Source organism: Orycteropus afer, unplaced genomic scaffold, assembly GCF_000298275.1.
Source record: "Orycteropus afer afer isolate SDZICR_OR568_19922 unplaced genomic scaffold, OryAfe1.0 scaffold00003, whole genome shotgun sequence".
Lineage (NCBI taxonomy): Eukaryota > Metazoa > Chordata > Mammalia > Tubulidentata > Orycteropodidae > Orycteropus > Orycteropus afer.
Genome location: NW_006921590.1, coordinates 895,464 through 922,721, shown reverse-complemented (window position 1 = coordinate 922,721; position 27,258 = coordinate 895,464). Strand labels below are relative to the sequence as shown.

The following is a 27,258-nucleotide window of genomic DNA, read 5'->3' as shown; positions in this document are numbered from 1 at the left end:
GAAAAAGAGGAAAGATCCAAAATCATTATTTTACACTGATAACATGAACAAATATAAAGGAAGAACAAAAGAAGCTAAAATCTGCTAGAAAAAAAAATTGAAATAATAAAGAGCAGGACAGAAATAAAATAAATAAAAAATAGGAAAACAATGGGAAAAAATCAACAAAACTAGGAGTTGGTTTTTTGAAAGGATCAATGAAGTAGGCAACACTGGCTAGATAGACAAAAGGGTGAAAAAAAAAGGAAAGACAAATAACCAAATTAAGAAATGAAATTGGTTATATCATAATCAGCCCAACAGAGTTAAAGAAGATCATAATCAATTACTATGAAAAATTGTAGTCCAACAAATTTGAAAACCCAATAAATGGACAAATTCCTAAAAACATGCTACCTACCCAGACTAACACAAACAGTGGTAGAAAATTTAAGGAAACCTGTTACAAAAGAAGAGATTGAAGATGCCATTTAAAAAAATAAAAATGCCAAGAAAAATCAGAACACTGGAAAATTCTACCCAACATTCAGAGGAAACTTGATAACCCAATCCCTTCAAAAATATAGAAGAGGAAGGAACACTACCAAATTCTTACTTTGAAGCTACAATAACCCTGATACCTAAACCAAGCAAAGACATCACAAAAAAAAGAAAAAATTACCAACGCAAATCCCTTATGAACATAGATGCAAATATTTTCAACAAAATTCTGACCAACAGACTTCAATAAATTTAAAGAATTATACGTCATGATCAAGGGGGATTCATACCAGGATTACAAGGGTGGTTCAATATTAGAAAATCAGAGTAATCTACTACATAAATAAAACAAAGAAAAGAATCATATGATCATATCAATTAACGCAAAAAAAAAAAAGGGCATTTAAAAACTTAGCACCTTTCCTAATAAAAATTCTCAGCAAAATAGGAAAAGAAAGGGAACTTCTTAACGTAATTATGAGCATTTTGCAAAATGAACTGCAAACATTATACTCAGAGGATAGGCTGAGAGCCTTCATTTTGAGAACAGGATTGAGACCCCTCTTCGTCGACATTGTACTGAAAGTCTTCATCAGAGCAGTAAAACAAAAGAAATTTATCCAAATCAGAAAGGAAAAAGTAAAACTATCTATTCGCAGATGGCATGGTCTTGTACATAGAAGAGCCTAAAGATTCCACAAGAAAACTGGAAATAATAGAATTTAGCAGTGTTGCAGCATACACACACACACACACACACACACACATGCGTGCGCGCACCACTCTAAAGGACTCCAGAAAGCAAGAAAATAATACCATTTACACAGTAGTCCTCACATCAATAAAATCCCTAGGAATTAACCTAAGCAAGGACATAAAAGACCTGTACAATGCAAATTATAAAAGATTACAAGAGACTAAAAGAGACTTACAAAAATGGGAAAATATCTCATGCTCATGAATTGGAAGACTTAATGTGGTGAAAATGTCAATTCTACCCAAAGTTACCTACAGATATAATGCAATCCTTCTACCAATTCCTACAACATTCCTTATTGAAATGAAAAAACTAATGGCCAACTTTATATGGAAAGGGAAGAAATCCCAATTAACCAAAGCAATACTGAAAAAAAAAAGAAAGACAGAATGCAGGAGGTCTCACACTCTCCAGTATCAGAAAATACTGTACAGCCACTGTAATCAAAGCAGTCTAGTATAGACACATAGACCAGTGGGATAGAATTGAAAACTCAGAATTAAACCAACCCCTCTATGGATAGCTGATTTTCGACAAAGTCTGTTTGGTGGAGCAGAAACAGTCTTTTAATAAATTGTGCTGGCAATACTGGATCTCCGCCTCAGAAAAATGAAAAAGAACTCTTACCTTACACTATACACAAAAACTAACTCAAAATGGATCAAAGACCTAAATGTTAGACCTGAAGCCATAAAACTCCTGGAAGACAGCATAGGGAGACCCAATCCCAAAATGGGCAAAGAAACATTAGAAAAACCTTCACCAAAGAGGATATCAAAGAAGTGGTCAAACGTATGAAAAGTTGTTCTCTATCATGAGCCATTAGAGAGATGCATATCAGAGCTACAATGAGATACCATCATATCCACTCTAAAAATGGCATTGATAAAGAAATAGATTACAACAAATATTGGCAAAAATAAGGGAAATTTGGAACCCTTATTCATTGCTAGTTGTTCTTGTTATTGTTGTTAACTACCATCAAGTTGACCTGACTCATAGTGACCTCTCCTTGGGTTTCCAAGGCAGTATCACTACAGAAGTAGATTGCCCGACTTTTCTTTCAAGGAGTGGCTTGTGGGTTTGAACCGCTAGGTTTCTGGTTAGCAGTCTATAAAATAGTACAACTACTAATGAAAATGGTAAGGCACCTGTCAGATATCTGGAAATAGAACTACCCTATGATCCAGCAGTCCCACTCCTGAATATATACTCTAAACCTAAAAATAATGACACAAACATATATACTCCTAAGTTCACTGCTGCTTTATTCATAATAGCACAAATGAAAACAATTGAAGTCCCCATGAGTAGATAAGCAAATTGTGGTACGTATATGCAATGGAATACTCTGCAACCATTAAAAAAAAGATGAGTCAACGAACATACCTGGAGGGTATAATGTTAAGTGAAGTAAGTCGATCATGAAAGGACAAATATTTTATGATCCCTCTTTTATTACAAGATAAGAATATATAGAGGGAGAGGAGATGAGGAGGTGAAAGTATGCTTTAGATCATAGAGATTTATGTTCTCTGGTGATGATTAAAGGGGCCTAGCACAACCAATGTAAAAATGACTGGTTAAGGATATATGGATGGGCATAGGCATATTGATACAAGGCTAGTACATATTGATACAGGTGTGTACGTAGGTGAAAGCAGATAGAGATATCTATCAGCTCATGTTAATAAAAATATGTGAGTACAGGCACATATATTTGTTTAATACACAAACACAGATAGTCCTCGGATATAACCAAACACCGTCCAACACTGGTTTTCTGGCTTTGAAAGCTTTGGACCATAGTCTCACGGAAAATTCAGTCAATTGGCATAATATACATCACAGAAATTGTAATCTGTACCCTAGTGAAGCATCTGGGATCTTGAAAGCTAGCAAGTAGTCACCCTAACACAACTATAGATCTCTACTCACCAAGAGCAAAACTGTAAGAAGGTAACTAAAGCTCAGAAATGAAACAAGTGTACATGAGCCACAACCTCATTTACTCTAAGACCAGAAGAACTAGATGGTGCCCAGCTAGTACCACTGACCATACTGATCAGGGTCACCAAGCACAGAGTACCCAGTAAGCAACGTAAACGTGATCTTACTTACTTGCATTTACTTACTAATTTGTAGTAAATAATTTCACATGAAAACCAGTTTCTCAAGTACACCCATGCTTACCTTGCTTATTGGCTAATCTGACATTGAAGATCACAATAGATGATACCAGATAGAATGAGAGAGAAATGTGGAGCAAAAGTCAAACTCTATTAAAAAAAAAAAAAACAAACCTTGAACAGTAAAGAACAGAGGATTCCCTCAGACTATTGCCTGAGACACTCTTTAAACCTGCAATCAAACCTATCCCCTAAGATCACCTTTTATTGAGATAGCACAGTGGCCCACAAAATAAAGGCTGTTACCCATAAGATTTCTTGAAAACCATCAGTATGAGACCAAAGGTCAATAATTACTCAAAAGCAAAGATGAGAAAATAGGAGTGCAGGGAAACTAGAGTACTAGAAATGTAACAAACAGGACACAAGTAAAGAAAATGTTGGCACATTGTAACAAATGTAACTAATGTCAGTGAATAATAGATTCAGTTTTTGTCAAATGGGAACCTAATTTACTGCATAAACTTTCACCAAAAACTCAATGAAATACATTTACAAAGAACAGGAAGGGGAAGCCAATATCATATTCTAGAATATACATTCCTTGAAACCGATAATGGCCAGATTTCATGTCACCTATTTTGTCCTGTTGCAGAAGGGACCATTCATTTGAAAAGAATATCATACTTGGTAAAGTAGAAAGTCTACAAAGGGGAGGACCCTCACTGAGATGGATTGACATAGTGGCTGCAATGATGAGCTCAAGCAAAGCAAGGATTGTGAGGATGGTATAGAGTAGGGCAGTGTTTCATTCTTTTGCACCCAGGGTTGCTGTGGGTCAGAGCTGACTCAGAGACATCTAACAGCAACAACAGAATATTAGAACCAGAGATTATCCTGAACACCTTAAAAGAAGGAGCTTTAAGGGACAATGAGGAGAATCCTTCTTCATACAGTTGAAGATGAACTCATGAAAGTCATTATCATGAAAGTATAAAAGAATTTAAATAATTTTGAAATGAAATATCATTTAATTATAAAAAGAACCCAACATTTTTGGTAGACACTGGTCAATATGATGTCATAGCCAAAGAGCAGAATATAGGTCTAGAAATTATCTGGAAAGATTTTAGAAACAAAAAACAAAAGCAAGTTGTGTTTTGTTTTGTTTTGATAAAAAAATAGGATAGAAGCTTAATAACAGAAGCCTTATAATATTAAGGGAAAACTGATGGTCTTCCATGAAGATTACAGCCAAGATGATTATTGACTGGACAGCTGTCAGCACTCAATAACAATAACATATGTGTGTTATACATATATATTCAAACAGAAATCAAATATATTTGATAGGGCAGAAAATACATTTTATATTTCATTTATCTTGGCCAATGGTCACCCCCTTCCCTTTAAGCCATTTCCTACAGTGCTGATGAACAGAGTTGTACTGCTAATTCAGAGAATAGGTCAAAGTCATGGGTGAAATATCACTACCCTTTAGGAGCAACTGATTTTCAAGTATTTATTTGTAACGGCCTGTTTGCTTGTATTCTTTTTCCACTATTAGTATTGCAAGCAGTTGGAAATCCCATGATTTTATGATAGTATTAACTTCATTTATTAGGAAACGCAAACAGTCTGGCTGGGATTGGGGAATGGGAAGTAATGGGTGTTGGGGGAAAATGTATCCGTTATCTATTAAGACAATAATGCCACATATCAATTGTAAAATCTTAGTGGCATGAGACAATAAAAACTTATTTAATGCACGTATTTATGGAGTGAAGTTGGCTGATCTCACATGGGCTGATACATTTTTCTGCCACCAACTACAGATTAATTTAGCACCCCTTCTGATCTTTGATGAGTTCACTTAATATGTCTGGATGGTGGCTGATCTAGGTGTTGGATAATCTTGTATGGCCTTGGCAGTGATCATTGATATGACTCATCTTCATTCAGATCTCATCCTTCAGCAGGCTAGCCTGATCGTGTTCACGTGGGTATAGAAGCAGAGCAAAAGAAGCACCCAGTGCCTTAACTCTTTTCAGACTTCTGCTTGAGTCCATTGCTAAGAGTCCATTGGCCAAACAGGTCACATGGGATCAGTCCAACAATCAGAATAGGAAGATTGGATAAAATTACATGGTAAATAGTAAAGTTACAGGGAGGAATGAAGAATTAGGGATATGAGCACAGTTAATCTATAACAACACCATTTCCCTGGGGGAGGAATGGAAAGAGAGTGTGGAGGGATTGTCATTCTGGTTTTCAATATTATAAACTTTATATTTGGCTTGGGAGCTCTGGTAGCATAGAGGCTAAGGCACTTGACTGCTAACCAGAAGGCTGGCGGTTCAAACCCACCAGCCACTCCTCGGAAGGAAGGTTGGGCAATCCTACTTCCGTAGTGATACTGCCTCGGAAACCCAAGGAGGGGTCGCTATGAGTCGGGCCGACTCGACGGCATATAACAACAACAACAACAACAACATATTTGGCTTATCCAAGCTAATCAACTAACAATAGCAATAAGAGACCTCGCAGTCAGGTTAATTTACTGATCAAGTTTGTTAGGCCAATACAAGTTTCTCTTTTAATTCATTTTTAAATATACTGGTGGCAATAACAAGTAGCAAATTTTCCAAACCAGGAGAGCTTGAAAGGACCTGTCAGTTGTCAAAGGGTAAATTTTTGCCCTGATATGTCTTTAAAATGGTCATTTTGCAATATTATTGTTGAAAGAAGAGTTTTGGTCACTTCCTCTTGGGAAGTAAATTTGCGTAAGTCACCCAGGACTACTACATTCCCCACAGTACACAATCCGAGAGTTACAACCACATCCTATACATAATACAGGTTTACTTAATAGTCTAATGATAGCTCTTCCTAGAATTCTAACCAGATTTTTACTGGGAAAATGGAGTAAAAGTGGTTGGGTTGATGATTAACTTCTAGCCATTCTGAAATTGCAGAGCATTAATGAGAAAACAAAGGTAATTTGATTATGCTTAGCCAAATTTTTAGAAAGAAACTCCTAAGCATCTCTTTCCAAAAGAGAATCCTGCTATTTCTACAGTAAAAACACAGTTACTTGGAGAGGGAAATATTTGTCCACATGAAAATAGCAGTTAGGAATATGTTTCAAATATAACTGTAAAGAGACGGTGCTTGCCTCTTTACTTCTAAGGCAAGTTCACATTCCACTTCATTTGATTATATTTTCAACAATATTTGTTATATTCTTTTATGGTCTGCCAGTGTGTTTTTGAAGCCCAGTTAGTTAGAACAGTGGCCAAGAGAGTTTAGACTAAAAGGGGGCCAACTATCTCTCCAGAAGCAAGATGATACTTCAAAAGATATGCATTACAAAGCACTACTGTGACTTAAACCATCATTTGTTTTTAAGGGGACTTGCTAATGTGGAATTGGTTTCTTATCTTCACAGCCCCTAGTGAGCCTTTACTGTGCAAATTTGCTGATGGAGGACAAAAGAAGAGACAGAATCAAAGCAAATATACCCAGAATGGGAGGCCTTGGCCCAGGGAAGGAGAGGTGAGTCCTGATTGACTTTGCTCAGAAATTTGGAGGCAGACACCCCTTGGAAGGGTGATAAGGTTGATTTTGGAGCCATGATGAAATCGAGTCCTATTGAAAAGCAAATGGCTTTAAAGGGAGAAAATGAGCATGCCTATATAAATATGTTCAAAATAAAATGAAATCTAAGAGGATTTTCTCTCACTCACTGACATTGAGTTGAATCCAACTCATAGTGACCCTTCCCTGGGTTTTTGAGGTGGTATCGCTACAGAAGTAGATTGTCCAGTCTTCCTTCTGAGGAGTGGCTGGTGGGTTTGAACTGCCCACCTTCTGGTTTGCAGTCAAATGCCTTAGGCACTACACCATTCTGTTTTGGTTACCTGGGCAGTAAGTTTGTTTGTTTGTTTGTTTGTTTATTCATTCATTCATTTATTCATTTATTTATTTAGTGCTGCTCTGACAGGAATATACCACAAATGGCTAGGCTTGAACAAATGGGAGTTTGTCTTACATTCTGGAGGCTGTAAGTCCGAGTTCCAGGTACCAGGCTCTAGGGGCTGGGTAAAAGCCCCTAAACTTTGGGCTTCAGCTCTGCCTCTTCTCCTGGCCCACTGAAGCTAGATGCATCTCTTCATTCAGGCAGCTGCTAGTTGCTGAGGCTGACAAACTTAAGGTCAACAAGTGAAAAGGCACTGTTCTAATGTTACCAAACCACAAGGCAGGCCATTAATTCAAGTGCATAGAAAGTCCCAAGATCAGCTCAGCAACATGGCAGGCTGCTGAAGAGTGATGCAGCTACATGCAGTGTTCAATCATGCCATGGGATAGAGACCATTCCCAAAGGTGCTTCTTATATACGGGAAGCAGACCACATCCCTAAAGCAGCTACTCAGCTGCTTGTGGTAGATCTCACCATGGAGTTAATTGCCAGTCTCATCATGGGAAATAACTGCCACCAGCTGCCCAGCCACTCAACCAGGCCCAGCCAAGTTGACATACAAATTTAACTACCACAATTCTACCCCTTGTCAATTTGGCACCTGTACAGATCTTCATTGGGTGGCATCTGTATAGATCTCCTTCACTAGATGGCTTCAGACCCCTAGTTCCTCTGAGTGGCAACCTCACCCCCTTGGCCTGGTGGGCCCCATCCATCTATTCCTTGGGCATGGCAGCCCTACCCCTCACTCTTGAGCAGTGGCTGTGACTCCATCCCACTGGCCTGCATGTATGAGCAGCCCCACACTCCAGAACCAAGTTGGTGAAGGTCTGGCTCTTTGAAACATAGGGGACTGTGGTGGTTCCACCCCCAAAGGCCATGGTCATACCCTTGAGGCTGAAGCAGCTCTGTTTCTAGTTTCCTCAGTCTCTCCACTTCTGCCAATTAATGCCCAAGGGCAACCCACTCTGCCAGGAATCTTCCTGCCCAAAAGACATTTAGCTTTCTTGCTCTGTGGGCTGGCCAACCTGCTACTCCATCTCATGCCGATCTCTTCTACCAATTAATGCCCGAAGGCAACTTACTCTACCAGGAAGCCAACTACCCAAAGGCATTAGGCTTTCTCTTCTGTGGGCTGGTAATGCTGTCTTTATCTCATGCTGGTCTTTAAGCTCTGCTACTGCCATGTCTCATGCTGGTCACTGGACTCTGCTTTTGCTGTCTCTCATGCCACTCTCTTGGCTCTACTGCTGCCATTTCTCATACTGTATGCCAAGGTCTCTCTGCCAGGGTCTCAGGTCAAGGATGTACTCCACTGCTATTTCCACATTTTAGGTATCTCTCAGAACAGCACCCCACTCTCCGATAACATACTCTGTTTTGGTTATCTCTGTGCTGCTCTAACAGAAATATACCGCAAATGGGATTATAGGATTTCAAAATAGGCCTCAGTTCTGCACTACAGCAAGTTTTCTGTCTTTAAGAAATCTTGAATCCAAAAGGCACTCACTGAAAGACTTACCTGCAAATAATTGATCTGTAATTCTGTAATGGTTATAAAATGAAGGTGTAATTACTTAAGAACACAGTTTCTGTGAAATCAACAGTGAGAGTTGAATGCATTGAAAAATACAAACTAAAATTTAGATCTGTTTCATTCTACCATTGAGGTGCTCTATCTACTTGCACATCTATGTGCATTTGTGCATGTGGCCATACATTCATAATATGTTGATTTAAGGTATATATATGGATGTTTATATGCTATGGCATTTTCTGTTGGTTAAGGAGAAAGAATAGTTAATACACATGGGGTTTTGCTTTCCACTTCAGGGTGAAGGAAAATCATTTAACAATTGCTTATCCATTTGTTCTTCTAACATAGAATAGTGAGAAAACAAGCTTATGGATCCAATGCCACTTGGGAATGGATTCCCTTTGGTTACTTCTTTATAGTAAGATGACAAGAAAAAAAGTGCCTTGGCTTCTATGAGGTCTTTTCATTCTTTGTGAAATGGAATGAAGTCATTTGAATGATTTGAATAAATCCCATTTGTACCAAGGCTTTAATTTCAACAAAGGAGTTTTATTTAGTATTCCTATTCAAAGCACCTACTTCATCCATTTATCATTTAAGAGACATCCTACTTAATGCAACATTTTATATTTCCAACCCTGAAAGAGCAGTTGCAATGAAATAAAGAAGGTTGGAATTTTTCTCAGCAAAGTCATTAGCCATTTTTCAATTTCTAAGACTACTGTCTGTTTTGAGTGTTTCCAGGCAGGCTCAGAACCTTTCTGAAAAGTTCGTAGCTATATTCAAGTACTATATAACCTATAACTCATGACCTTAAGACATGAAAAAGAGAATCATCATTGAGCATCTAAAGCTAATAAAAAAGGCAAGGATTTCAATATTGACCAACTTTAAAAAGGCAGTTTATGTTATGTTCAGAAAAGAAGAGGGGCTAAGTTATACATACATTTTTATCATGGTGTTTGCCCATCATTGGGCAGCCCCATTGCCCCTAGTGATGACTGATAGTGATCTTTACTACATTTGTCCCGTTCCAAGCATCCATTGTGTAGAAAGTCACATTTAATTTTTTTTCTTTCCTTTTTCTTTTTAAATTTGATTGAGTAAAATATGTACTGCTCAGAGATATCTCTGAATCACAGGCCATGTTTAGAAAGCCTCAAGACTAAGTTATGCAGCTTAGAACTAATGACTTGTCTTCTTAAGATCCTGCAATATTACACTGACACAATAGATGCCAATTGCAGCAAGACTCCTCACCTGAGCTTACATTTCTTGGAAAAGGAATCAATAAACATGAGGGAAGTATAGAGTTAGAGCTGCCGTTCTGCCACTGCGAAGAGAATCTAAGGGCTTTTGGTTCAGTGCTTGAAAAACACCATGTGTTCCATGGCATGAAAACATTATGGAATCAAGTTTAGGACCCACAAATTAAACATTTTGAAAGTATGTTTCTAATTTTTGCTTTCAAAACTTGCTTTGTAAGAGCTATAGATTTTCCTGTTGAGCTGTAAAAATCAAGATATCATAATTTATTTGTGATTGATAAGAATATATTCTAAATGTGTAGACATAGAAAGAAATCAGAAAAAGAAATGATATTCACTGAGAGTATATGTATTAGTCTTGCTTTGGGGATAAATATGTTGATTTGTTCACTCATTGTAGTCTTTTAAGTAGATACATCAAGAATGCTGAATAACTGTGCATGCCCATTATTATATATTTTTTCCTCTATTTTCACTTGTAGTATATTTGCTAGAGTAATGTAAAGAATATTAGCATAGTTGACAAAGCATGCTGTGATACAAATTAATCCCATACAGATATTATTTAAATCTTATCCACCAGTAAATTCTAACTACTGTACTTCCTTGATTCTAAGACTTTTTTTTTTTTTTTTAATTGGTGGTGGTGATTTTTTTCCTACACTTTTAAACTTCTGAAATAGATTCTTCTGTTATGTAGTAGTGGTTGAAGCATTTGGCTGCCAACCAGAGGTTGGCAGTTCAAACCCACCAGTCATGAGTCAGAATTGACTTAATGTAATGGCAGTGAGTTTGGTTTTTTTTTTTTTGGTTATATAAATCAATGTCATCTTATAGACAATTTTATTTGCTCCTACTAGTCACCTACAGACACTGTCTATATAAGATCCATCTATATTCTCTGGTTAAAATCTTTGACCGCACTCATTCACTCACTGCCAATGAGTTGATTCCTACTCATAGTGACCCCCACTGGGTTTCCAAGACTGTAAACCTGTACAAAAGCAGACTGCCTCATCTTTTTGCCACGGAGCAACTGGTGAGTTCAAACTACTGACCTTTTGGTTAGCAGCCAGATGCCTTAACTGCTATACCACCAGAGCTCCTTTTTGACCACGCTTTCATATGAGTTAAAACACTAATCAAAGTTAAGACTGTCGGTCAAATTTTTCAGAGAGTTTTTTTTTTTTTTTTATCCGCTTCTTTCATCCAGTGTCAAGATTAAGATATTCATCATTCCTTAGTGTCCTTAGCTGATGACTAGATTTGGTTCTCATTTGCCTTTTCACTAAAGATGTAGCTCTCTGACATCCTAGATGTATCAGGAGATCATCTTAAGTGTTTTTTGCTTCTTTCTTTGTTTTGGTATATAAAACAATGTGCACCTTTCATTTCTTGTCTTAGATAAGGTGAAAGGTTGGACTTTGATTCTGCTGCTTCAGAATTTGAGATAATAGCACAGAGTAAGGCTATAAAATTATTAACTAGTTTTTCAAGTGGCAACCCAAACTCTCTTCATCAGGAATAATCAAGAGATGGGGGCTCTGAAGCCTCTCCTTTCGGAGCTCTTACCATTTTATTTCCTAAAACAGTAGTTTTCAAACTCTAGTCTCTGTATTGCTTTATGTTCTTAAAAATTATTATCATTTATTAGTTTATTAAAATAAACAATGGTAAACCTATTACATTAACAAAAACATACATTATTATGAAAATTAGCTATATTTTCCAAACCAAAGATACATTTTTTGCAATCACTTTAATATGTACTTCACAATTTAATCTGTTTTTATATGTTGCTTTGGGTTAAGCAGGTGAATAAAATCTGACTTTGCACAGATTTGTAGTTGGGAAAGGGTAAACATTATGGGTCTATTGAATGGATCTTGGGGGCCCTCAGGTATTCCTAGTCCACACTTTGAGATCATTGTCCTTCAGGTACTTGAGGCAAGGACAGGACTGATATTCAGCTTCAAAAAACCTAAACAGTCAAACTGATTTTTAAAGTATTAAAATATGTTTGTAACATTAGTTAAACAGTCCCTTCCCCTGTTTTACCAAAATGACACCACTCTTCCTAACACCCTGGGAACCTTTCCAGAAACTCCCAGAACACACTATCCAGCAAGAAATAGATAATGGCTGGTACACCAGAAGTCTGCCAGGATCGTCCTCTGGCATTTACATCCTGATCGACTTTTTCTATATAGTGGTGAAATGTTTTTAATATTACCCCCAGTTCTGAGACAGCCTTACTTTATTATCATTTTAACCCCTGCAACATTGTATCTGAAATCTTATTTTCAGTACACAAATCAAAAATCCTCATGACTAGAACAATAAGCAACATCTTGATAAAAGGAGAAAAAAGTTGTCAAAGATTCCTTTTACTTGGATCCACAGTCGATGCCCATGGAAGCAGCAGTTAAGAAATCTGACATCATGTTGCACTGCACAAATCTGTTGCAAAAGACATCTGTAAAGGGTTAAAGAGCAAAGATATCGTTTTGAGGACTAAAGTGCACCTGACCCAAGCCATGGCATTTTAAGTACCCTCATATGCATATCAGAGCTGGACAATGAATAAGAAAGACCACCAAGAATTGATATATTTGAAATGTGGTTTTGGTAAAGAATATTGAATGTTCATGTACTGCTAGAAGAACAAACTGATCTGTCTTGGAGGAAATACAGCCACAATGCTCATTAGAAATGAGAATGACCAGGCCATGTCTCATGTATTTTGGTATTGTTATCAGAAGGGAGCAGTTCCTGGATATCATGTTTGGTAAAATAGAGGGTCAGCAAAAAAGGGGAAGAGATGAATTGATACAATGGCTACAGTGATGGGCTCAAGCATGGCAACAATTGTGAGGATGGCACTAGACCAGGCAGAGGTTCATTCTGTTGTTCATGGAGTCACTGTGAGTTGAAACATACTTGACAGCGCTAACAACAGTAACAGCAACAACTTCAGGTAAAAGCTGCCCAAAATGGCTTTGTTAATTCTATCCCAAGTGATCCATCTTGGAATAGAACTGCTTCAAACTTCCTCAAAACTAAATCAGGACTATGAAGACCCAAGTATTCTTGTTGTTTCCTTCTGTATTCTCAAGGGATATAGTTGCAAAGAAGCCACCAGATTGATTTGAACTCTGTATCCCCGATAATAAGAACAGCTGATCAAATATTAAATTGGTAGAAGAATTTCCCAAATGACCAAATCTTAAGATCTGGAGAGACACACATGCTAACTTGTGGTATACATATTTTTTTCACCTTTATTCAATTATTGAAATAAAATTGGATCACAAGAAAGAAGGGATAACTTCCCATTGTAATGATGAGGGTCACTGAAATTTTGAAATTATTTCTATAAATAGGTTAATTATGTTAATTTTTAGTGTGACTAATGTTTGGTAGCATAGTGCCTAAAGCACTTGACTGCTAACCAGAAGGCTGGCAGTTCAAACCCACCAGCCACTCCTCGGAAGGAAGGTTGGGCAATCCTACTTCCGTAGTAATACTGCCTCGGAAACCCAAGGAGGGGTCGCTATGAGTCGGGGCCGACTCGACGGCAAACAACAACAACAACAACAACAACAACGTTTGGGTTTCCTTTACAATTTTCCAATATAAGAAAATGCTAGGTTTCATACCACAGAAGATGGTGCTGTTTCACCAATTTTTTATGCTGTGCTTTTATCCTTAAATGTTGCAATATAAAAGAATTAGATATCACTGGCTTCACAACTCTGATATAGCTCTCATAAAATCTTCCCAAACCCTGTACTAATTGAGTCAGTAAATGTCATTGATGACAATTGCTTTGAGAATTGTGTTTCTAATATTCTGGCCACAGACACAAACAAGAGACATGGCAATCGAACAAGAAATTGCCTAGCTAAGCACTCAGATGTCTAGTGTGTATAGTGAAAAAATGCCAAGATTTTATTATAAAAACAAAAATCAATAAAATGACATTTCTTGGCTTTATCTTATTTACAGTTCTCTGCTACAGTCAATTTAAGAGCAATGAACAATAACAAATATATTCTCTTTATTTGATGTGCTGACAGTATTCTTCTTTACTATGGAAACATTTAACAAGATTAGCTTCACAGGCTGGAAATGAAAATGAACTAATGGAACTAATGTAATATTGTTAACAATCAGGTTCCCAGGAATACTTCACATAGACACTGGAGAAAAAAATCAAGTAATTTTTTTTCAGGGAGGAGTGCCAGTGTTATTGAAATTTGAAATTCCTTAACCAATAACTAGTTGCACTGCATCAACTCCAAGTGTGTGTGTCAGAGTAGAACTGTGCTCCATAGCATTTAATGGCTGATTTTTCAGAAGTAGATCACCAAGTCTTTTCCAAAGTGCCTCTGAGTGGACCCTAACATCCAACCTTTTGATAATCAGCTAAATAACCATTCGTACCACTTGGGACTCCTGAAATTCCTTAGCTATTCCCAATTAAAGACTAAATTGTAGATGAAGCATAATGATGTATTATTTCTTGAAGACATTTTACTTAAGTGGATTTTTATTTGCCTTAGACACAGGTCTCTGAGTATAGTGTAGGATATACATTGTAGAACTCCAGGGAGTGCTATTCACATAAACTACGAGTGGATGGCGCTCTGTGGTGTGCAACACTATGGCCCGGCTTGTACTGTTAATATGAAAACTTTAAGGGATATTTATACTGATGTGGTACATTTTAAATTTTCTTGAACAAGGAGGTCACAAAATCCACTATTATTGAGCTGAAAATTCCATCAATAGTTACTAAGGTTATTACTTTTAACATAGCCAATTTCAGCTAAGTGATTTGTTATGACCTATAACCCACCAGCCACTCCTCGGAAGGAAGATGAGGCAATCTACTTCCATAGTGATACTGCCTCAGAAACCCAAGGAGGGGTTGCTAGGAGTTGGATGCAACTCGACGGCACATAACAACAACAATAACATAACCCAGATCATATGTTGTCTGTTTTCAGACCTGAAATCAGCTTGTTTTCAGTGATAGATGACAACTTACTCTCTGCTCTAAAGTTTTATATCTCTTATCCATTCAGAGATATTATTAATAAAATTTCTCTTCAGTGCCGGTGAGTGAATGAAGGCCTGCAAAGGGCATGGGAAAAAATGGAATTCCCCAGGCTATTAGGAAATCCATGGCCAATCACAAGCAAAGTTGATACACCTGATTCCAAATGCTCAGCTTCCTGCATGTTAAGCCTCAAGGTGTTGGGAGGTATTATATATTCTGACTAAACCCATTTATAGTTGAGATAGAGATGTCTTTGTAGATTACTGAGTCGACAGATAGCCATATTTCATAACACAAGAACAGGAATATCCTATATTCAGATTCCAGATGAATAAATATTTTCCTTAAGAGATTATTTCCTAGCTTTTTTGTTTGTTAAAAAAAAAAAAAAACCTCACTGCCGTGGAGTTGGATCTGACTCATAGCAACTCCTCTTTGAGTTTCCAAGGCAGTATCTCTATGGAAGAAGATTGCCCAGTCTTCCTTCTGAGGAGTGGCTGGTGGGTTTAAACCTCCAGCCTTCTGGTTAGCAGTCAAGTGCCATATATGCTATGCCTCCAGAGCCCCTCTATAGTCGTTGTATTTGTTGTTATGTGCCGTCAAGTCAGACCTGACTCATAGCGACCCCTCCTTGGGTTTCCGAGGCAGTATCACTAGGGATATAGATTGCCCTATCTTCCTTCCGAGGAGTGGTTGGTGGGTTTGAACCACCAGCCTTCTGGTTAGTAGTCAAGTGCCTTAGGCACTATACTACCAGAGCGCCCCTCTATAGAGTAGGAGATTAAAAGTGGAATATAATATAATATAGCAGTATAGGAATAAAATCTTTGACTATAACTGGCTATAAATCTCTACAACAGTGAAAGAAAGCCAAAGGCCAAATAATAATCATAAAAGTAACAACAAGATCAGCAGCCACAGAGTATCATTTCATATTTGTCATACCATTAAACTTTCTTTGTTTGTCTTTCAGAATGGGTAGCTTAGAAGAAACTAGTCTATATTCATGTGCATACCAGAAATGCTCTCCATAGTTGGAAAGCCCCAATTTATCATTTGGCCAGTGGCAGTTTCTCTGCTCTTGAGTTGCTGAGTGGCATAGACAGTGAAAATAATGTTTCAGGAAGCAACTTGACCTTTGGGTGTAAATATTTAACAAATCTAAGTCCTCTGATGAACACTTTGTAAATAATAATTTTAAGGAATCATGTGTGTCACCATCTGTGATGTAGTTGATAATATTTTCTTTCTTCTGTAATCCCCTAGGCACTCAGCTTTAGTAGTTAAGTGGACAAGTTCTAGACTTTAAATCAAAATTCTACAGCTTTGAAGCTGAGTATACTGAGCAAATTTTTCAGTATCCTTAAGGTTCAGTTTCCTCATCAGTAGAATTGAATGGTAAATGGACATACTTAGTGAGAGGAAGAATTAAATGAGGTGGGAAGGTAAAGCACTGAGCACAGTGCTGACAAACTATATTTACTGAAGAAGTATGAGCTATTGTTAGCAAAAAGATGGAAACAGCCTAGGTGCCCATCAACAGAAGAATGGATAACCAAACTATGGTATATATACACACAATGGAATACTAGGCAACCCTAAAGAATAATGTAGAATCTGCAAAGAATCTTGTAATGTGGAGATACTTAGAGGACATTATGCTGAATGAAATGAGTCAGTCACAGAAGGACAGATATTGTATTAGTCCATTATCGTAAAAAGGAAAGGTTTATATATGGAAGGGAATTTTCTTTGTTGGAAGAGTGGGAGGGGAAGGGAGGGAACACAGCTACATAGGTAGAGACAAATATTGATTTGGATGAAGGGAAGGGCAACATACCAAATGTGAGTGATCAACACAGTGGCATTGACAAAGAGGAAGACGGAGAGAGGTGCATGGGAGGTACAGACAACACAGATGGACTCTTTTGCACATACAGTAGTGCATTATCAGTGACAGAAAACATTGATATATAGGTAGATGGATGGGTGGACAAGCTGAATGATTAGGTATGTGTGTGTATATACATACAGGGCTGGCAGACAATGTTTCTATAAGTGTATTTGTATGTTCTATAAGAATTTCCAGGAGCTCTGGTAGCATAGTGCCTAAGGACTTGACTGCTAACCAGAAGGCTTGTGGTTCAAATCCACCAGCCACTCCTCGGAAGGAAGGTTGGATTGGGCAATATACTTTCGTAGTGATACCGCCTCAGAAACCCAAGGAGGGGTTGCTATGAGTTGGGTCCGACTCAATGGCAAACAACAACAACATAAGAATTTCCAGGTATGTAGTAGAGCTGACAAGGGACAAGGTTGTAGTCACTTCTTGGCCATACCTAGCTACCTAGGGGGAGCAAGTAGGTGGACCTGTGGGCTTGGGACCATAGTCACAGGGGACATCAAGTTCATTTGGCATAACATACTACACAAAAACATCGTTCCACATCCTACTTTGGCGAGTAGAGACTGAGGTCTTAAAAGCTTGCAAGTGGCCATCTAGATGCAACGATGGATCTCTCCGCATTCAGAGCAAAGAAAAATGAAGAAAACCAAAGACACATGGAAGCAATTAGTCCAAGGAACTGGTACACCATATGATCCTCAACCTATATGACTATGAGACCAGAACTAGATGGTGCCCGGCTACCACTGTCAACCACTCAGAGGAGGATCTTTGTAGGAGATCCTGGATAGAGTAGGGGACCAGCTTTGCTGGTCTGATAGAGACTGTGGAACTCCTGAGACTATGGCCCCTAGCTGCCCTTCAGGTCTGGAACTGAACCCACTCCTGTGGCTTCCAGCCAAACAAAAGAATGGCAGATGAGCTTAACATTTACATTAGGTAGATACACTCCTGGGAGCTCTGGTAGCATAGTGCCTAAGGCACTTGCCTGCTAACCAGAAGGCTGGCGGTTCAAACCCACCAGCCACTCCTCGGAAGGAAGGTTGGGCAATCCTACTTCCGTAGCGATACTGCCTCGGAAACCCAAGGAGGGGTCGCTATGAGTCGGGGCCAACTCGATGGCAAATAACAACAACAACAGATACACTCCTTGGAGAGATCAATCATGGAAGAATAGAAGGACTATGTACGCACAGGGAGCCAGTTCAAGGGGCAGGAGTGCATGGAGAGAAGGACATAGGGAAGAGGTGGCTATGGGGAGGAACTGGGAGGGCAGCTGTTGCATTGTGGCAGATTGCAGTTAGTGTCATTAGACAAAGTGTCTGTGAACTGCTATATGGAAGATGAATTTGCTCTGTGAACTTTCACCCAAAACACAATAAAATTTAAGAAAAGAAAAAAGAAGTATTAACTATATTACAACTACCATAATAATACCATCAGTTCCATTCAGAGATTTTTATCCTGCAAGCAAACTTTGCTATATGTTATGACTAGAATGCTTTGATTCTTAGTTTGCAGTTTTATTTCCATATTAATTTATTTTCTGATTTAGAATTCTTTTCAATGCCATAGCATTTATTTAAAAGAAAATTTACAGTCAGTATTCATGCTTTTAATTTGTTTTATACAACAAATAGAAATTAATATATTTGAACTTTGACCCACATCATATTAATGTTTTTATAATACCACATTTCAAATCATAAAGTATTATATAGTACTAAAACAGTACAAGGTTTTCAAGTTTTTAGCCAGTTTTTCCTTGAAAGTCATATAGTCATTGTACAAAAACAAGAGCTAACAGGAAGAGGTGGGCTTAGATACAGAAGATGGGGGAAAAGAAAGAAGAGAAGAAAAAGAAAAGCATTAACTATTGCTAAAATTCAAGGAAAAGACTGAGCTCCTACCAGGAACCAATAAATTACATGGTTGTGTTTTCAAAGGGAATGAAGACAAATATTAACCTACTTACTCTGACAAATAATGGCAATTAATTTTGAATACCAAAGATGCTTATGCCAAGTTGGTGGCTATGAGAAGCCTGTATAAAAGAGCCCTCATGATCAAGTACTTCCCGGGAGCATTCAAAGCAATTATCTTTGACTGAAGGACCATTCTAATGCCACAATGTTTGTCTTATTGGATTTAACAAAGAATTGGGAAAGAGAATTCTCTTGCATATACTGTAACTGAAACTGAATTTGAATAATCTTTATAATTCCACTTCTCTGTGTATATATTGAAGGTGATGTTACCAATTTCTTCTATGTAAGGAATTTGTAGATTCTTTACAAAAGTGGTTTTAAGGACATTTACAGAGTTTCTTCTTTTTTTGCTGAAAGATTTATGAAGTTATTTATTCAAAAATTGTTATGTAAGGTTATTTATTGAGATCTAGCCACTTGATTAAGTTTTTGCCACTCCTACTAATATAAAGGCACTTGACTGCTAACCAGAAGGTTGACAGTTCAAACCCACCAGCCACTCCTCAGAAGGAAGATTGGGCAATCTACTTCCATAGAGACATTGCCTCAGAAACTCAAGCAGTGGTCGCTATGAGTTGGAGATGACTCAATGGTATATAACAACGACAAAACTAATATAAAAATAATTTGCTTGGGTATCAAAAGTTATAGTATACTTTTTTTTTTTTTTTTTTTTTTAGCTTTTTAAATCAAGAGTTATAGGATACTAATGCATGAACAAGGAGCTCTGGTAGCGTAGTGCCTAAGGCACTTGACTGCTAACCAGAAGGCTGGCGATTCAACCCACCAGCCACTCCTTGGAAGGAAGGTTGGGTGATCTACTTCCGTAGTGATACTGCCTCGGAAACCCAAAGAGGGGTCGCTATGAGTCGGGTCAGACTCGACGGCACATAACAACAACAACAACAACAATGCATGAATAAGCTATCTTTATCTGAAGAGTTTTATTAAAGCCAATAACCAATTGTTATGGATTCAAAGGCAATAGAGGTCTTACTCTCTTTAATCAAGAAGTCAAAACTTTCCAAGGAGTTTTTGGGGAAAAAAATCCTGATTTTATTCTTATTAATGTAGTGATTCTACAAGTTAACAGCTGATTTGTAATCATCATTTCTTAAAACTGTTAAAACTGGACCCTATAAAATATTACCATACTTTCTTTTCTTTAACTAGTAAAAGTCTTCCACGTAGAGCACTGAATTATTCCTGCTATCATTTATAAAACTGTTATTTAATCATGCATCTGGAAATGAAGAGAAGGCTACTGACGTTTTAGGAACCAAAATGGGTCACACTGTTGCAAAAAAGCTTGATGTTTAAGGACATCAGATGCCTGTGTAAGTTAAGGCAAACATGCTATAAATATACTACATAAAAATCTGAATAGAATAACGGCTATCTATATGGTTCCCATTCACTGAAATTCAATTTCCTACTTCAAAAAAAAAAAAAAAAAAAAAAACCTCACTGCCATCAAGTCAATTCAGACCCATAGTGACCCCCATTGGGTTTCTAAGGATGTAAATCTTTATGAAAGTAGATTGCCCCATCTTTCTTTCACAGAGTGACTGGTGGTTTCAAACCACTAACCTTTTGGTTAGCAGCCAAATGCCTTAAACACTATACCACCAGAGCTCCTTTTCTATTAATTAGTATATCTAGAAAATTATTTGGAATGCTTTGTAACAGCATGCAGACTTAAGATGTCTTAGGCTAAATCTGTAACCAAACCAAACTCACTGCCCTTGAATGGATTCCGGCTCATAGCAACCCCTCCTTGGGTTTCCAGGGCTGTGTCTCTATGAGAGTAGATTGTCCAGTCTTCCTTCCGAGGAGGGGCTGGTGGGTTTGAACCACCAACCTTATGGTTAGCAGTCAAATGCCTTAGGCATTATGCCACCAGAATTCCTGGGAATAGTGTCTATATAAACAAACAAAATTAAATTAAATTAAATAAACCAAACCCACTGCCATTGAGGTGATTCTGACTTATAATGACACTTAGGACAGAGTAAAACTGCCCCATATGGTTTTCAAGGCTCTAGTAGCATAGTGCCTAAGGCACTTGACTGCTAACGGGAAGGCTGGAGGATCAAACCCACCAGCCACTCCTTGGAAGGAAGGTTGGGCAATCTCCTTATGTAGTGATACTGCCTCGGAAACCCAAGAAGGGGTCGCTATGATTTGTGTCCAACTCGACGGCACATAACAGCAACAAATCTTTATAGAAGCAGACTGCCTCATCTTTCTTCCGAGAAGCAGCTGGTGAGTTTGAACCACTATAGTTTTTGTTTAGCAGCCAAATGCTATAACTGCAGCACCACCAGAGTTCTCAGTGTTTATATAGTCACTGCTTTTTCCTTTGTGCCTATCACAGTGCTTGGTAATTAGTAAATCAATTTTATTTTTAACAAAGCTTTAGGCAAAAGCTAACATATCTGACAATATGACCAGGTTCTGCAAGCTTGCCTTTTAACCTTTAACTGAAGGATAATCTTTACATGTTATCAATAAGGAGTACTTGACTGTTAGGATGCTTCTCAGCATTACAAGTTTGGATTGGTAAGCTGGTTTGTTATTGTCAGGTGTTGTACTGTCAGCTCAGACTCATAGCAACCCTGTGAACAACTGAACTAAACACTGCCCAGTCCTGTGCCATCCTCACAGTCCTTGCTATGTTTGAGCCCGTCGTTGCAGCCACTGTGTCAATCCATCTTGTGGAGAGTTTTCCCCATTTTACTGACCCTCTACTTTATCCAGTATGATAGCCTTCTCAAGGGTCTGGTCCCTTCTGAACCACATAACTAAAGTATGTAAGATGAAGTCTGGCCATTCTCACTTCTAAGGAACATTCTGACTGCACTTTTTCTAGGACAGGTTTGTTCATTCTTCTGGCAGCCCATAGTTTTCAGTATTCTGTACTAACACCACAATCCAAAGGCATTAACTCTTTTTTGGTCTTACTCATTTATTGTCTGGCTTGCATATGAACAGTAGGTGATTGAAAATGCCATGGTTTAGGTCAGGTGAACCTTAGTCTTCAAAGTGGCATCTTTACTTCTTAACACTTTAAAGGAATCTTTTGCAACAGATTTGCCCAGTATAGTACGTCATTTGCTTTCTTGACTGCTGCTTCCATGGATGTTGATTATGGATCCAAGTAAATGATATCCATGACAACTTCAGTCTTTTCTCCATTTATCATGATACTGCTAACTAACCCAGTTGTGAATATTTTTCTGTTCTTTATGTTGAGGTATAATCCGTACTGAAGACTGTAATCTTTGATCTTCATCAGAAGTGCTTCAAGTCATCTTTGCTTTCAGGCAAGCAAAGTTTTATTTGTATATCACAGGTTTTTAATGGTTCTTCCTACAATCATGATGCCATGTTCTTCTTCATATAGTCCAGCTTCTTGAATTATTTGTTCAGCATACAAATTGAACAAGAGTGGTGAATGGATACAACCCTAACCCACCCTATTTCTGATTTTAAACCATGGAGTATCCCCTAGTTCTGTTTGAACAACAGCCTCTTAGTCTAGGTACAATGTCCTCATGAATACAAGTAAGTATTCTGGAATTCCTGTTCTTCATAATGTTATCCATAATTTTCCCTGATCCACATCATCAAAGGCCTTTGCATAGTCAATAAGACACGGGTAAATATCTTTCTGGTATTTTTTGCTTTCAGCCAAGATCCATCTGACATCAGCAATGATATCACTCAGTCCATGTCCTCTTCTGAATCCAGCTTGAATTTCTGAAAATTCGCTGTCAATATACTGCTACAACCATTTTGGAGTTATCTTCAGCAAAATTTTACTTGCATGTTATGTTAATAATATTGCTTGATAATTTCCACATTCTATCAAATCCGCTTTCTTTGAAATGGGCACAAACATGGATCTCTTCCATTCACTTGGTCAAGTAGCTGTCTTCCAAATTACTTGGCATAAATAAGTGAGTGCCTCCAGTACTGTATCCATTTATTGAAACATCTCAATGGCTATTCCATCAATTCCTAGAGCTTAGCTTTCCACCGATTCCTTCAGTGCAACTTTGACTTCTTTCCTTAACACCATTGGTTCTTTATCATATGCCACCTCCTGAAATGGATGAACATTGACCAATTCTTTTTGGTACAGTGGCTCTCTATATTTCTTCCATCTGCTGTTGATGCTTCCTGCACCATTCAAGATTTTGGCCATAGAATCTTTCAGTATTGCAACTTGAGGCTTAAATTTTTTCCTCAGTTTTTTCAGCTTGAGAAAGACCACACATGTTCTTCCCTTTTGGATTTCTAACTCCAAGTCTTTGCACATTTCATTATAATACTTTACTGTGTCTTCTCAATTTACCCTTTCAAATCTTCAGTTCAGCTCTTTTGTCTTCTCATTTCTTCCATTTGGTTTAGCTACTGACCATTCAAGAGCAAGTTTCAGAGTCTTTAATGACATCCATTTTTGTCTTTTCTTCCTCTCCTTCCTGTGACTATCGCTTTCCAGTGTCCTTCTTATCTACACATTTCTGTCTGTCCAGCTTTCCCTCTATGCAAATGCTGCCTTCAGGATAGATCTTGTAATGTTCTTTTTGATGATGAATGTGATGGCATTCCTCTTCAATCCTTCATTTCTAGCATAGTGGATCATATGATTATGTGATTCAAAATGGCCAATACCAGTTCATTTTAGTGCACTAATGTCTAGTATATTGACCTCTATGTATGCCATTTCATTTTTTACAGCTTCCATTTACCCTAGGTTAATACTTTGTACTTCCACATTCCAATTATTACTGAATGTTTGTAGCCCATTCTTCCCATTTTGAGTAATGCCCTATCAGCAAATGAAGGCCCTATAAGCTTTATTCCATCCATGTTATTAAGGTCAGCTCTACTGTGAGGAAGCAGCTTTTTCCAGTCATACTTTAAATAGCTTCTAACCTGAGGGCTCATCTACTGGCACTGTATCAGACAATATTTCACTGATATTCATAAGGTTTTCAATGCCCATTTTTTGCAGTAGTAAATGGCCTTGTCCTTAGTCTGTCTTAATCTGGAAGCTTTGTTTAGTCCTGTGCACCATGGGTGGCCTTGGCAGTATTTGAAATACCAATTACATGTGTTCCAGCCTCACAGCAACATGCAAGCCACCACAGTACTGATGGACGAGCGGTTGACCTAGTTTACCAGATGTAAATCATATGCTTTATCTGTAAATTACAGATTAGTTTCATGATAAATTACCCTTCTAATCATACAGTAAATATTCCCATTGGCATAAGAACTGCCATAAGAATTCTCAGTAATTCAGTATATCAGACACAACAACAACCTTAGTTTATGAATTACAAGATGACATCAAGATCATCATACATGAATAAAGCAAAAAGTTATTTTAAAAGACAGGAAAGGAATGAAAGACCAAAATGGTTATCATAAGAGACTCTAAAACTTGCTCTTGAATGGACAGTAGCTAAAGCAAATGGAAGAAAGGATATAATAAAAGAGCGGAACACATTTCAAAAGACGGCTCGAGAAAACAAAGTAAAGCATTATAATGAAATGTGCAAAGACCTAGAGTTAGAAAACAAAAAGGGAAGAACAAACTCAGCATTTCTCAAGCTGAAAGAACTGAAGGAAAAAAATCAAGCTTCAAGTTGCAGTATGGAGGGAATCTATGGGCAAAATATTGAATGATGTGGGAAACATCAAAGAAAATAGGAGTTGGAAATAGAAGTATGATTTGATCTGGCAACTCCACTACTAGGTATGTATTCTGAAGAAGGGAGATCTGGAATATGAATAGATATATGCACACTCATGTTCATGGCAGCACTATTCACAATAGCAAAGAGACAGAAACAGCCTAAGTGCCCATCAGTGGATATATGGTAACCAAACAATGGTACATACACACAATGGAATACTATGCAATGTTAAAGAATAAAGAAGACTCCACAAAATCCCTCATAACATGGGTGAACTTGGCAGAAATTATGCTGAGTGAAATATATCAATCACAGAGGACAAATAAAGTATGAGTCCATTATTATGAAAAGTCAAGGAAAGTCTTAAAAAAGAAAGAAGATGGAAGGAATGCACAAAGTCACTGTACCAAAAAGAATTGGCCAGTGTTCAACCATTTCAGAAAGCAGCAAATAATCAGGGAATGATGGTATTGAATGAAGATGACCAGCTAAACTGGTCAAAAAACAAAGCTCAAGGAATTGACAGAATACCCATTGAGATGTTTCAACTAATGGTTGCAACATTGAAAGAGCACACTTGTTTATGCCAAGAAATTTGGAAGACAACTACCAGGACAACCAATTGAAAGAAATCCATATGTGTGCCTATTCCAAAAAAAGGTGATTCAACAGAATGTGAAAATTATCTACCAATATCATGTGCAAGTAAAATTATGCTGAATTTATTTAAAAAATGATTGTAGTAATACATGAACAAGTATCTGCCAGAAATTCAAGCTGGATTTAGAAGAGTATGGGGAACAAGAGATATCATTGCTGATGTCAGATGGATCATGGCTGAAAGCAAAGAATACTAGAAAGATGTTTAGCTGTGCTCTCTTGACTGTGCAAAGGCATTCAACTGTATGGATCAGGAAAAATTGTGGATAACATTGTGAAGAATGGAAAGTCCAGAACACTTAATTATGCTCATGAAGAATTATGCCCAGAGGCAGTTGTTCAAACAGAACAAGGGGATACTGCATGGTTTAAGATCAGGAATGGTGTGTTTTAGGGCTATATCCTTTCACCATATATATTAAGTCGGTATGCTGAGAAAATAATCTGAGAAGATAGACAACATGATGAAGAATGTGACATTAGGATTGGAGGAAGACTCATTAACAACATAGGATGTACAGATAAAACAACTTTTCTTGCTGAAAGAGAAGAAGATTTAAAGCACTTACTGATGACAATTGAAGACTAAAGCCTTCAGTATGGGTTATACGTCATCATAAAGGAAACAGTAATCCTCACAGCTAGACCAGTAAGCAACATCATGATAAATGGAGAAAAGATCAAAATTGTCAAGGATTTCATTGTACTTAGATCTACCATTAACATCCATGGATGCATCAGTCAAGAACCCAAATGTCCTGCATAAGACTCTTTTCAAAGTGTTAAAGAGCAAAGCTGTCACTCTGAAGGATAAGGTGCCCCTGACTCAAGCCATAGTATTTTTGATAAGGAAGACTTGATTTGATGCATTTGAATTGTAGTGTTGGCAAAGAATATTGAATGTATTATGAACTGTTAGAAGAATGAACAAATCTTTCTTGGAGGAAGTACAACTAAAAGGTTCCTTAGAAGTGAGGATGGCAAGGGCTCACTTCTCTTACCCTGGACATGGTATCAGGAGGAACCAGTTCCTGGAGAAGGGCATCATGCTTGGGAAAGTAGAGTCAGTGAAAATGGGGAAGGCTGTCAATGAGATGGATTGACACAGTAACTGCAGAAATGCACTCTAATACAGCAATGATTGTAAGAATGGTGCAGAACCAGGCAGTGTTTTGTTCTGTTGTACATGAGGTTGCTATATGTCAAAAATGACTCATTGGCATCTAACAACAACAATATTACTCATGAACACTGATGCAAATATTCTCAACAAAATCCTAGCTAATGGAATCCAACAACATGTCAAAAAAAAAAAAAAAAATGCATCAGGACCAAAGAGAATTCATACCAGTTATGCAGGAATGCTTCAACATTAAAAAAATAATAATGTAATCCACCACATAAATAAAACAAAGGATAAAAACCATATGATCATATCAATTGATGAAGAAAAGGCATTTGGCAAAATACAACACCAATTCCTGACAACAAAATGGTCAACAAAACAGGAATAGAAGAAAATTTTCTCAACATAATTAAGGGAATATATACTAAATCATCAGCCAACATTAGTCTCAATGAAGAGAGATGGGAAGCCTTCCTTTTGCTAATAAGAACCAGATAAAGATGTCTTTTATCACCACTCATATTCAATAATGTACTGGAAGTCCTAGCCAAAGAAATATGGTAAGAAAGGGAAAGAAAAGGAATTCAAATTGGCAAAGATGCAAGTGCTATCATGCTATACATAGAAAATCCCAGAGACTCAGAAATACAAA

At 37.6% G+C, this 27,258-nt stretch overlaps 1 protein-coding gene across 1 annotated transcript in view; it reads left to right on the top strand.

Moving 5' to 3' along the window:
* The window catches only part of RBMS3 (RNA binding motif single stranded interacting protein 3), a 1,212,798-nt gene that overhangs the window by 1,009,572 nt on the left and 175,968 nt on the right, over positions 1 to 27,258 (top strand). The window contains exon 12 of the mRNA XM_042780448.1: positions 6,815 to 6,921. Coding sequence (XP_042636382.1) covers positions 6,815 to 6,921 — 107 coding nt within the window. The remainder of the gene's footprint in view (positions 1 to 6,814; positions 6,922 to 27,258) is intronic.